This window comes from Ceratina calcarata, unplaced genomic scaffold, assembly GCF_001652005.2.
Source record: "Ceratina calcarata isolate Rehan_Ccalc_2016 unplaced genomic scaffold, ASM165200v1 scaffold60, whole genome shotgun sequence".
NCBI lineage: Eukaryota > Metazoa > Arthropoda > Insecta > Hymenoptera > Apidae > Ceratina > Ceratina calcarata.
This window is the reverse complement of record NW_017177240.1, coordinates 879000-890027: the sequence shown is the minus strand read 5'-3', so window position 1 is coordinate 890027 and position 11028 is coordinate 879000. Positions and strand designations below refer to the sequence as shown.

Genomic DNA, 11028 nt, shown 5'->3' with positions numbered 1-11028 from the left:
TTATAATACAAACACAAAATACCATGTGACATGTTACGCTCTAATCATTGAACTGAAGGTATCTGAATTTCAAACAGTTGATGCATGAAATTACTAAATGAAAATCACTGAGGGAGTTAGAAAGTAGAGATATTTTGCTAAGTAAAACGGTTGGTACTTCGATCCAAGAGCTTTTCAGAACCTTTTCTCGTCCTCCTTTTCACGCGGTGCGGATCGTTAAGGTACACGCGAGTAATACTCTAATTTTTAGCTAAAAACTCGTTTAAATAAATCCGAAAGCATTAAATGATCCCTTGCATATTATTCACAATATTGCAATCTGTTACATAAGTTCAGATTTTTTCCTGGATCGTGCACAGAGTGCTTGATAAATTTGGATATTATGCGATGCAGTGTATCTTTGATATTTGACAGCAGATAGTTATTCATAGCATTTAAATTTTAAAGTATATCCTTTACACATGTTGTACATAAGAAATGAAATACGTACTTTAATTAAAATAGCTATCAAGTAGAAACTTCATATGAAATTTGTGCAATGTTTCGTAAACAAGAAGCTTAACCTGAGCATGTTTTTTCAGATGTTAGCAAACGCTAAGATAATAAAAAGTGGCGGGGCTGAGCCTGATGGCTTCGAAGCTAACATTTCTCAAGCTCTCCTAGAGCTCGAGATGAACAGTGATTTAAAATCACAATTAAGAGAGCTTTATATTACAAAAGCTCGCGAAATTGAGACCAATAACAAGAAGGTAAAGTAAAGATTTCCTAATCGAAACTAAGTGATTTAAACACATTCAAACAATAAAGTACGATATTTGTTTTAGTGTATCATTATATACGTGCCTATGCCTAAGTTGAAGGCATTTCAAAAGATACAAACTAGACTCGTACGTGAGCTAGAAAAGAAATTCTCTGGGAAGCATGTTATGTTTGTCGGAGAACGTAAAATTCTACCTAAACCGACCAGAAAGACGCGTACGAAAAATAAGCAGAAGAGGCCAAGAAGGTAAAATGCATTATCATAAAAAATATTTATAAAATCTATCTCTATATTCACTTAAAGGAATGAGAGTTATAAAAAAAATTAATTTTTAGTCGTACATTGACTGCTGTGTATGATGCGTTGCTAGAGGATCTAGTGTATCCTGTAGAAATTGTTGGGAAGCGTATCAGGATTAAACTGGATGGTACACAACTAATTAAAGTTCATTTAGACAAGAATGAACAAACAAATATTGAGCACAAGGTAAATAATTCATAATTCCTTAATATTTGGTTGTAATGAGTAACAAATTTTAATATAATTCATGTTGTCTATCTAATGCAATTTTCTGTTATTTAGGTTGACACTTTTGCAGCCGTGTATAAAAAACTAACTGGACGGGACGTGACGTTCGAATTCCCAGAAACATGGAATTAAATTTATTTGTTTAAGGAATAAAAATATTTGAAATAATATCTAAACCCTCATTTATTTCTTTATCACTATAATTAACTGTCGAAATTTATCTTCAATAGTAGAACACCTTAATTAACATAATATTCTTCCGTGCGATAAGCAGAAAAATTAAATATTTTGCTAATAATTTTTTACGTAGTACAAATTAACAACGCAAAGTAACACTGTGCTTATAGTAATTAATGTTTCGAATTTAAGTCACTTTTAAACATTCATATATTGCACAAACGTAACAATTATAGTTCGAGTAGTAAAAATTTTACGTACGCATGCGTGTGAAATATGACTGTGACTGTGTGTGATTACGACGAACAGTTAATTTGCAAGGTGTCTCAAACTCAAGTTCGAAGTTTTCGTCGTGTAAATTTAAGAGGATACGGCAAAGAATTGTTGCATCTAGATTATATCGTACAGCAAGTAATCAATTCGTAATGAAATAGTCGGAACGGAGATCTCTGTAATTGTAATGTTAATGAAATTGATATCTAGAACGTAACCCTCCCATACCTTTGAAAAGTACCAAATATGTATGTAATATATTATCCTTGGCCATTCTATCGGGAATAATATTAATTTTTGTCTTATCTAAAAATTATTAACTTCTGTTACACATCGTGGATAATGATTATTTGATTCAATGTTTAGAATTCGTCATTTTAAGTACTAAATATTAAACTCTTAAAGAGAAAAGGAACTTTAATGAATTCAAAGATTTTACATTACCTTGGCAGTAAGTAGCTGTTTATGAGTGTCAAACATTTGTAAGGATTTAATTCTTTGTGCTATTAAATCTCTAAAATTGTAGTATAGGTAAAGGTGATAAGTTACAACGTAAGTGTTCCCATGAAAATGTGAGAGATTAAAAATATTTACTTTATATGTACTTTAATTTTGTATTTCAGTTCACAATGAGTTCTGGGTTTATATCGGAAGCTGAGATTGCAGAGCAACGAAGAATACGACAAGAAGAATGGGAGCGTGTACGATCTGCAGAACAACCATTAGGTCACTGTTTCTACTTAACTTTCGTTACTTGGTGTACTAATAGATCATTCAAAATATATTTTTTAAATATAACTATTTTATATACGTTTTTAATTTCTACAGAGGCTCCAGAAGAATCTTATGATCCAAGATCTCTGTACGAGCGATTACAAGAACAGAAAAACAAAAGAGATGCAGAATATGAAGAAGCACACAAGTTGAGTAAGTGAACGTTGAAAGACAGCTTGTCCATAGAAATCTCATGACTTATTTATACGTGTATGTACTTGATTTGTAAAATTTATTTCAGAAAATATGATAAAAGGTTTAGATGACGATGAAGTAGAATTCTTGGATTTAGTGGACAGAACTAAATTAGAAGAAGAACGTAAAAAGAATCTTGAAGAAGAAAAAGAGATGCGTGATTTCAAAGCAGCTGTTGCATCATTACAGGAAAGATCTTTGAATGAGAAATTAAAACAAGAATTGAAGAATCCACAAATTGTAAATAAAAATGTTTCCTGTGGAAGGTAAAATTCAATTTATCTTACTTATATAGAACAATTAATATTGAAATCAATTTTTTAGCAATGTTATAATACAGTACAGTTAGTGATTGAGAACTCAATTTTATTTTTCAGTAGCCGCACTTCACAATTAAAATTACTAGCTGGTGTTGTAGTTAAGCGTCCAGAAAAACAAAAGCAAGGTAAATCAAGTTTTCCAATATATTAATTTAATTTGAATGGTCAGTAATTACCTATTAAAAACTAAAAACATATACTTTCCTAATTCTAATATCATTAAAACGTTACATTTGTGCAGAAGTTACAAGAGGTATTAAAAGAAAATTATCTGATGAAAACATCAATGCATCAATAAAAGAAGATAGTGAAAAAAGTGAACATACGGACATTAAAAACTTAGAATGTGAATCTGGATACCCAGATGATTCTTTGCAAAGCAAATATAGTGATTCAGGGAGCATGAAATGTATTGGAATTTTGCCTGGGCTTGGCTCTTACGAAGATTCTAGCGATAGTGAATGTAGTTCGGATACGGATCAAGATCCAGATCCAAATCATCCCCGATACGACCTTCTAGGTCGGAAAATAGTACATTTACAAGAGAAGGTCTTAGATAAAGAAAACTTGAAAGACAAAAGCTGAACGCAGAGTACTTGTAAACTGTGTAATACGAAACGTCATTTTACTCTTACTGTTAGATAAATTACCATTTTGTTTTGCCACTTACTGTAACTGTATAATATTATTATAGATTATTTGATTCAATGTTTAGAATTCGTCATTTTAAGTACTAAATATTAAACTCTTAAAGAGAAAAGGAACTTTAATGAATTCAAAGATTTTACATTACCTTGGCAGTAAGTAGCTGTTTATGAGTGTCAAACATTTGTAAGGATTTAATTCTTTGTGCTATTAAATCTCTAAAATTGTAGTATAGGTAAAGGTGATAAGTTACAACGTAAGTGTTCCCATGAAAATGTGAGAGATTAAAAATATTTACTTTATATGTACTTTAATTTTGTATTTCAGTTCACAATGAGTTCTGGGTTTATATCGGAAGCTGAGATTGCAGAGCAACGAAGAATACGACAAGAAGAATGGGAGCGTGTACGATCTGCAGAACAACCATTAGGTCACTGTTTCTACTTAACTTTCGTTACTTGGTGTACTAATAGATCATTCAAAATATATTTTTTAAATATAACTATTTTATATACGTTTTTAATTTCTACAGAGGCTCCAGAAGAATCTTATGATCCAAGATCTCTGTACGAGCGATTACAAGAACAGAAAAACAAAAGAGATGCAGAATATGAAGAAGCACACAAGTTGAGTAAGTGAACGTTGAAAGACAGCTTGTCCATAGAAATCTCATGACTTATTTATACGTGTATGTACTTGATTTGTAAAATTTATTTCAGAAAATATGATAAAAGGTTTAGATGACGATGAAGTAGAATTCTTGGATTTAGTGGACAGAACTAAATTAGAAGAAGAACGTAAAAAGAATCTTGAAGAAGAAAAAGAGATGCGTGATTTCAAAGCAGCTGTTGCATCATTACAGGAAAGATCTTTGAATGAGAAATTAAAACAAGAATTGAAGAATCCACAAATTGTAAATAAAAATGTTTCCTGTGGAAGGTAAAATTCAATTTATCTTACTTATATAGAACAATTAATATTGAAATCAATTTTTTAGCAATGTTATAATACAGTACAGTTAGTGATTGAGAACTCAATTTTATTTTTCAGTAGCCGCACTTCACAATTAAAATTACTAGCTGGTGTTGTAGTTAAGCGTCCAGAAAAACAAAAGCAAGGTAAATCAAGTTTTCCAATATATTAATTTAATTTGAATGGTCAGTAATTACCTATTAAAAACTAAAAACATATACTTTCCTAATTCTAATATCATTAAAACGTTACATTTGTGCAGAAGTTACAAGAGGTATTAAAAGAAAATTATCTGATGAAAACATCAATGCATCAATAAAAGAAGATAGTGAAAAAAGTGAACATACGGACATTAAAAACTTAGAATGTGAATCTGGATACCCAGATGATTCTTTGCAAAGCAAATATAGTGATTCAGGGAGCATGAAATGTATTGGAATTTTGCCTGGGCTTGGCTCTTACGAAGATTCTAGCGATAGTGAATGTAGTTCGGATACGGATCAAGATCCAGATCCAAATCATCCCCGATTACAGCACTACTATCAATCTGTGTATCCATGTAGTTTTGATATGGTCAGGAATTTTGTGCAGTTGTTTTAACGTAGATTAATGTCAAAATTTATTCTATTTATTTCTTTTATTAATAATTCTCGAGAAACAATTAATTAGATACTTGTAGATACTTCGCTCTACAATTGTATACAAGTCAAATTATTTTTGTACTGAGATCTGCAAATCAATTAAGAGAAACAACGCATATTATGTCAAAAAGGAATTCTGCAATTAGTCATAAGAATGATTATAATATTCATAATACACGTTAATTTAAATAGACAGTGTACTGCGAAATAAAATGATGCTTCTGTATAATCCATGTGTGTAAAATACATAATAATAATCATGTATATCGATTGTAAATTGATGTCAAATGTGTAATACGAAATTTGAAGAATTTATATACAATACATTTTATAGTAAAGCTACTATAACGTTATATTAGAATTTTTATAGCAATGATTTTGCAAAATGTAATATGAGTTTTTAATAATCGTCAATTAAAATAATATGAAAACATGTGTTATTATATATGAATATGTTTTTCAAGCTTAGATTAACAGAGAAGTTAACCAGTCATCATTTATATCTTCAGAAGCACTGTGATCATTAGCTAAAAAGTCTTCCAGAAAAGCATCTATATTTGCGCTAGTGTTTGCAACTTCAGTAACAGGTGCTACATTTTCTTGACTTGGCAAACAAATCATAGAATTAGATAGCTGATTTGATGTGCACGTGGTATCCGCATTTGTATCCACATTTTCAGTTGCTCGTTTATTATCGTTACTCGCAATGTTCAAATTAGAATTGTTACTATTATCTTTCTTTTCAGTATCATTAGTTAAATAATATTCTGTTTCTCGAATTCTTACATTTGTCTTTATACTCGAAGAATTATTGCTATTGGTATTACCATTGCCATTACTCGATTCTATCTTCTTTTTAATAGCATTAAAACTGAACTTTTCATAGTGTTTACCGGAATTTAAATCCCGTTTTACGAATGTGCTTTTTGTTTCTGAACTAATTGGCTTTGTATCGTTAGTTTTATGACATAGTTTCAGATTAGATATGGTTTCAGGAATAGTAGTGAACTCTGGCATTTCATAAGCCAATGTTATAGGTGGCAAACCATCTATTTCCATCTTGGTTACACTTAAATTAGACTTTGATACCATGTCATTTCTTTTAATGTGCTCAGAGTACGACAGTTTTCTAGACTCTATTAATTCAGATCCTTCAACATTCACAGGCTTCTTAGCTTTTAATAACGTCTGACTTGAATCTTGATGAATAGAAATTTCGTTTTTTATCTTCACATTAGAAACATTAATATTGGTCTTTTTTATACTTGTTATTTTCGGAGTTCTTCTTTCATTTTTAACTTTTATTAAGGCTACATCATCTTTGCTTTCGGTACCTACGTTCCACAGATCTGTAACTTCAGTTTTAATTTTTATATCTTCTTCATTACTATCATTTAAGTCTGGATTGTTAATAGTAATTGTGTTATTTAAAACATTATCATCCTCGTCATTTAGTTCCTCAGTTTTAATACATGCCGTCATATATAGCTTCTCAGGAATAGAAGCAGATAAGTTATTAGAAACACATGCTGAATTTGTTATATTTGTACTATTACTTATAATATGTTTTGTACAATTAGTAATCAATTCTTCTGATGTAGTTTTAGATTCGGATGTAGATGTTTCGCATACTGATGGTTTTATTGGGACTATATTTTCCTTTAATCTCGATGTTGGTTTGTAGTCCTTCCAATAACAGGACCATATTTCTCCTACTACTCTGTGGGAAAATTCTAAATCTTCATATCCAAAAGGCCATAAGCACTGAAACATCAAATCAATTAATTAGTAGCTAAATATAATCAATTTACAACACGAAACGTCAGGTTTAAAAGTTTCTGTTGTTTTTATTTTCATTGTACGTAAGGTTATATGTGATCGAATACCTAAATATTATAGTCATATAGAAAAGAGATGTATTAAAACAGAACATTTACCTTTTCCTCTTCGCACATCCATACAGCCTCTTTCAAGTTAATTTGTAACAATTTTATGTTTTTCTTTGCGCCTTTTTTCAAACATAGTGGACACAAGTCGTGCATTTCGTAGCGGTTAACAAAATATCAAAATCTTACTGGTTCGCCAACTCTAACGATGCTTTTCTACTATTAATAAAATGCATTTTTAAACCACTTGTAGCAATCGAGATTTTTGTAAACTTTTTCATTTTTAATCTGATTTTTGATCTTATAAGAGGACACTAGTTGAATGTTGAATATTGCGTTTACCTGTCGTTAGTTTTTCGAAAAGTCTACCTACACAGGTGTACGATATTCATATAAATTTTTACCCGCTTCGTACCTACACCGTCATCGAAGAGAAGGTGAAATTTTTTGCTGTATATCCATACAATTGCTATGAAAACAAATTTTATGAAGGAAAGTTATTTCTATTTGTTTAAATTTTAATTATTCAAAATGCCAGTTGATCAAATACAATATTCCGAAAAATATAACGACGATAAATACGAATATAGGTTTGTACATAAATATAGATAGTTTACATTGGAATAGTAGCAAATGAGATAATTAAAATATTGATTAGGATTTAGAAGTTACATTTTAACATATGTGACAAAAATATATTTGTATTCAGGCATGTGATTCTACCACCTGATTTAGCAAAACACGTTCCAAAAACGCATCTTATGTCAGAAACAGAATGGAGAAACTTAGGAGTACAGCAAAGCCCAGGCTGGGTACATTACATGATGCACGTACCAGGTATAGAAACAAACGTATTATATTTCATAATATGTATTGACCAATTATGGAATTCAATGATTTTGTAGAGCCACATGTACTACTGTTTCGTAGACCAAGGACTGATCTAGTTGCAAGAAGTACAAATTTTCAAAGAGTATACTGTGCTTAGACATATTTTCTAGAGGTTTTGAAATTTATTTAACAGTAGGTGAAAATGTAAATATAATGACAGAACTTAGCACAATTGTAATATAAAGAACATAATACACCATTTATCATGCTCATGCTTTTCCCAAGAGTGTTACACTGTTCTAATGGATTATTTTTTCCAATCGAAAGTGTAACACTAGAGGAAACATACCACACGCAAAAATAAATCTAAGTATTATAGAAAAACCATAAAATTATGTCCACTTATGTATTCACTACCGAACGTGACAAGATCATACACTAAGATGTAAGATTGATCGGAAGAACATTGAAGCTAAGATTACACATCACGCACCTGAGTTTGCTTATCAGACTCTTATCTTCTTAGGTGTCAAACATATTCTTACGATTAAAAAATACGTAGGAACTATTGTAGCTTCAATGTTCTGCATAATATTACTTAGAGTTTAATGATCATCAAATTAAGTAAAATATGTAAAATGCAAAATACTCTGATGACAGGACTTCTGAATTTGTAGACGATTTCCTATACCGAATTATAGACCGTATTCAAGTTACTGATGTTTCTACAGAAGACTTATGTGTATATTAAATAAAAATTGTGATTTCTTTAGAGAGACTAGAAACTTTCATTTATTATGATATCGTTTAATTTATTACATACTTTTCCTATTCACATACATATAATACCAATTCATTTTGCCAATTTGTATTCTTATAAAATTTGCATCTCGTTTACTACGATCGTACTATAAAACACATCACACATTAAAATAAAGTTGAAAGAAGTAAATAATAAATAAAAATAATTACATTACATTGCATTGAAAGTGGTATAATGTAATGATTCCGATAATTTATTTCGAATCGAAAAAAATGATAAGTGAAATCTGTATATGGGATATAAAAGGGTAATGAATAAAAACAATGTTTAGTATTATATAACGTTAATTCTATGTTTTAAACAAATGACTAATTAACAAGAAATGACATTAAATTAAAGCGGAGCTACTTGAGTAAGTTTAAACCAGTGGCCACATTCACATCGGCGTGGTTGACCGTCGTGCAACCACATCCAGTTCACGTGTGCGGAATCTGGTTCACAAATGCACCCCACAATTCGGCTTTTGAATGCACTTGGCACTAAATTTGGCGTATCCTTTGTGCTGTCACGCGAAATTTCTATAGCTTTCATGTGATATGGATCCTAAAATGAAATGATCGATAAATCAGAAAATTATCTAGATAAATAGCTAGCAATTGTAATTAACAATTCTTTATTCTTGTGTATAAGATAATTATTTGAAAATATTAAAATTCTCTTTCAAGAGCATCGATGAAAGACCGTCTGATTGTGAGTCAATTCATAAGTTTAATGACTGAAATTCATTTCGTTTTTAGTTTGATACGTATCGATCTTAAATGACATAACTTATGAACTTGACATCATCTCGAGAAATTGTTAAATTTGTGGAACTCACGAAGTTGCCAGCTGCTGCAGCCAGTAACTCACGTTTCTCCAACCCCGTTGCGTGATCCAGTGGGTCAGGAAATTCTGTAAAAAAAGTATTTCTGTTAGAAGAGAAGATCGATTTCCTCCTTAATGCAGTTTGTGAAGTACTGTGGCCAGATCAACAAAATTAATATTATCATATTACGTAACATTGAAAAACTAAAATGTGTAAGTCAGATTGACACAAATTTTATTTCCGTTACCGTCTTTCGAAGAGAATCTGATAGCATTGCGGGAAAATGTTCGCCGGCATGTTTGGAACGCAACACGACTACATAACCATGCCATTTTTCGAATTACACGATTTAACTTCGTTGAAAGAAATTGTTCCTTCACGCCACAAACAACTTGCGGGAAGGTCGCTAAAGAGTGAAGAGCGTCAACCCCAACGTTACTTTTCGATCGATTGCCAAGTGGTTCACAGCGCCATGCAACTGCAATTGGCAATTGCTCCCTTTATTGTTATTAATAATGATTACAAATTGTACTAAATAATAAAACTACCAATTTTTAATATAATTCTGCATTTCTTATAATTACATGTATTACATTACAAATTCTTAGTAGGCAAAGCGTCTCTTTATATGGTCTCTTTTGAATTCGTGTCTGCCTCTTATATTGCACCATCCGCGGTGCACGTATGTACCTTATTTCACGTCAATCATTCTAATAATTATTTACTAATGTGAATTGATGTGAATAAAAAAGTAACAGGCAGAATCGAAGGAATTGCATGTACATGCATGCATCATATACAACCACTTATTTCATTCTTTGACCCACACGAACAAGACAAATTTAATTATGTCTAACGTCAATTACACTACTTTATCATTCCTATTCGTTTAGTGAAAGATTAAACTATCGGACGTAAATTAGTTTGTAACAGCATATATTCCAGAATATTTATATAAGGATGCGATAGTTTGCAGGAAAAATGCAGTGCTATATCTTAGATAACTTATAGAAATAAGATAAGGTAAGCGCAAGCACAGATTTCAATTTATTTTAACAAGTAAAAGAAAATCATTCGATTGTATTAAAACTAATTTCTTTTACTATTGATAGCACAAAGAGAAAGCTGTATTATTTGTAATTCCACATAGGCAAGTGTTCCACTGACAAGCACAGTATAAAAGTTTATGTTTTCTACTAACAGACTTTGTCTACCACTCAAGAACTTTACATCAAGTGCTGATTTTGATAGACGCATAATATTTTATCCATAAATATGTCATCTCCAGAACAATTAATGATTGTGCAATCAAAGTTTGTCTCAGGGGAGACGGTAATAATTGTATCCTTTTAATATACAGTCATAATATTATAATTTCTTATTCTTAACGGTTTATAG

The 11028-nt window shown here is 30.9% G+C and overlaps 6 protein-coding genes across 8 annotated transcripts; 4 read left to right on the top strand and 2 right to left on the bottom strand.

Moving 5' to 3' along the window:
* The first annotated feature begins 126 nt into the window (after window positions 1–126).
* Window positions 127–1458, top strand: RpS7 (ribosomal protein S7). Its single transcript, XM_018032892.2, has 5 exons — window positions 127–221; window positions 582–749; window positions 825–1006; window positions 1096–1246; window positions 1343–1458. The coding sequence occupies exons 2-5, from the start codon at window positions 582–584 to the stop codon at window positions 1418–1420; spliced, it is 579 nt and encodes a 192-aa protein (XP_017888381.1). The 5' UTR covers window positions 127–221; the 3' UTR covers window positions 1421–1458.
* Window positions 1459–1740: 282 nt separating this feature from the next.
* LOC108629956 (protein FAM192A-like) lies at window positions 1741–3715 on the top strand. 3 transcript variants are annotated; one of them, XM_026817721.1, is made up of 7 exons: window positions 2099–2189; window positions 2265–2290; window positions 2362–2464; window positions 2567–2665; window positions 2754–2973; window positions 3085–3152; window positions 3269–3714. In XM_026817721.1, exons 3-7 carry the CDS (start codon window positions 2368–2370, stop codon window positions 3610–3612), a joined length of 828 nt encoding a protein of 275 aa, XP_026673522.1. In that variant the 5' UTR covers window positions 2099–2189; window positions 2265–2290; window positions 2362–2367; the 3' UTR covers window positions 3613–3714. The 3 variants fall into 3 exon arrangements, with proteins under 3 accessions (XP_017888448.1, XP_026673522.1, XP_026673523.1); XM_018032959.2 differs by lacking the exons at window positions 2099–2189; window positions 2265–2290 and adding an exon at window positions 1741–1986 and having other exon boundaries at window positions 3269–3715; XM_026817722.1 differs by having other exon boundaries at window positions 2105–2290; window positions 3088–3152; window positions 3269–3715.
* Window positions 3716–3745: 30 nt separating this feature from the next.
* Window positions 3746–5244, top strand: LOC108629926 (protein FAM192A-like). The gene is made up of 6 exons (XM_026817690.1): window positions 3746–3928; window positions 4000–4102; window positions 4205–4303; window positions 4392–4611; window positions 4723–4790; window positions 4907–5244. The coding sequence occupies exons 2-6, from the start codon at window positions 4006–4008 to the stop codon at window positions 5242–5244; spliced, it is 822 nt and encodes a 273-aa protein (XP_026673491.1). The 5' UTR covers window positions 3746–3928; window positions 4000–4005.
* Window positions 5245–5467: 223 nt separating this feature from the next.
* LOC108629952 (putative uncharacterized protein DDB_G0285119) lies at window positions 5468–7597 on the bottom strand. Its single transcript, XM_026817720.1, has 3 exons — window positions 7514–7597; window positions 7223–7390; window positions 5468–7049 (listed from the first exon to the last, which is right to left on the bottom strand). Exons 2-3 carry the CDS (start codon window positions 7325–7327, stop codon window positions 5751–5753), a joined length of 1404 nt encoding a protein of 467 aa, XP_026673521.1. The 5' UTR covers window positions 7328–7390; window positions 7514–7597; the 3' UTR covers window positions 5468–5750.
* Window positions 7598–7670: 73 nt separating this feature from the next.
* Window positions 7671–8793, top strand: LOC108629955 (cyclin-dependent kinases regulatory subunit). The gene is made up of 3 exons (XM_018032956.2): window positions 7671–7761; window positions 7881–8008; window positions 8077–8793. The coding sequence occupies exons 1-3, from the start codon at window positions 7703–7705 to the stop codon at window positions 8157–8159; spliced, it is 270 nt and encodes an 89-aa protein (XP_017888445.1). The 5' UTR covers window positions 7671–7702; the 3' UTR covers window positions 8160–8793.
* Window positions 8794–9091: 298 nt separating this feature from the next.
* On the bottom strand, window positions 9092–10065 carry LOC108629953 (cytochrome c oxidase subunit 5B, mitochondrial). Its single transcript, XM_018032954.2, has 3 exons — window positions 9878–10065; window positions 9643–9716; window positions 9092–9368 (listed from the first exon to the last, which is right to left on the bottom strand). The coding sequence occupies exons 1-3, from the start codon at window positions 9960–9962 to the stop codon at window positions 9159–9161; spliced, it is 369 nt and encodes a 122-aa protein (XP_017888443.1). The 5' UTR covers window positions 9963–10065; the 3' UTR covers window positions 9092–9158.
* Between the last annotated feature and the right edge of the window lie 963 nt (window positions 10066–11028).

Bases quoted from the DNA above. Each gene is read 5' to 3' on its own strand.
- LOC108629955 (XM_018032956.2), top strand. From the start codon at position 7,703: ATGCCAGTTGATCAAATACAATATTCCGAAAAATATAACGACGATAAA. The intron at 7,762-7,880 runs GTTTGTACATAA...ATTTGTATTCAG, and splicing joins GACGATAAATACGAATATAG to GCATGTGATTCTACCACCTG. The intron at 8,009-8,076 runs GTATAGAAACAA...ATGATTTTGTAG, and splicing joins TTACATGATGCACGTACCAG to AGCCACATGTACTACTGTTT.
- RpS7 (XM_018032892.2), top strand. From the start codon at position 582: ATGTTAGCAAACGCTAAGATAATAAAAAGTGGCGGGGCTGAGCCTGAT. The intron at 750-824 runs GTAAAGTAAAGA...TATTTGTTTTAG, and splicing joins TTGAGACCAATAACAAGAAG to TGTATCATTATATACGTGCC. The intron at 1,247-1,342 runs GTAAATAATTCA...TCTGTTATTTAG, and splicing joins AAACAAATATTGAGCACAAG to GTTGACACTTTTGCAGCCGT.
- LOC108629952 (XM_026817720.1), bottom strand. From the start codon at position 7,327: ATGCACGACTTGTGTCCACTATGTTTGAAAAAAGGCGCAAAGAAAAAC. The intron at 7,050-7,222 runs GTAAATGTTCTG...TTGATGTTTCAG, and splicing joins GGATGTGCGAAGAGGAAAAG to TGCTTATGGCCTTTTGGATA.
- LOC108629953 (XM_018032954.2), bottom strand. From the start codon at position 9,962: ATGGCATGGTTATGTAGTCGTGTTGCGTTCCAAACATGCCGGCGAACA. The intron at 9,717-9,877 runs GTAACGGAAATA...CTTTTTTTACAG, and splicing joins CAGATTCTCTTCGAAAGACG to AATTTCCTGACCCACTGGAT. The intron at 9,369-9,642 runs GTGAGTTCCACA...ATTTCATTTTAG, and splicing joins CTGCAGCAGCTGGCAACTTC to GATCCATATCACATGAAAGC.
- LOC108629956 (XM_018032959.2), top strand. From the start codon at position 2,368: ATGAGTTCTGGGTTTATATCGGAAGCTGAGATTGCAGAGCAACGAAGA. The intron at 2,465-2,566 runs GTCACTGTTTCT...TAATTTCTACAG, and splicing joins ATCTGCAGAACAACCATTAG to AGGCTCCAGAAGAATCTTAT. The intron at 2,974-3,084 runs GTAAAATTCAAT...TTTATTTTTCAG, and splicing joins AAAAATGTTTCCTGTGGAAG to TAGCCGCACTTCACAATTAA.
- LOC108629926 (XM_026817690.1), top strand. From the start codon at position 4,006: ATGAGTTCTGGGTTTATATCGGAAGCTGAGATTGCAGAGCAACGAAGA. The intron at 4,103-4,204 runs GTCACTGTTTCT...TAATTTCTACAG, and splicing joins ATCTGCAGAACAACCATTAG to AGGCTCCAGAAGAATCTTAT. The intron at 4,304-4,391 runs GTAAGTGAACGT...AATTTATTTCAG, and splicing joins TGAAGAAGCACACAAGTTGA to AAAATATGATAAAAGGTTTA.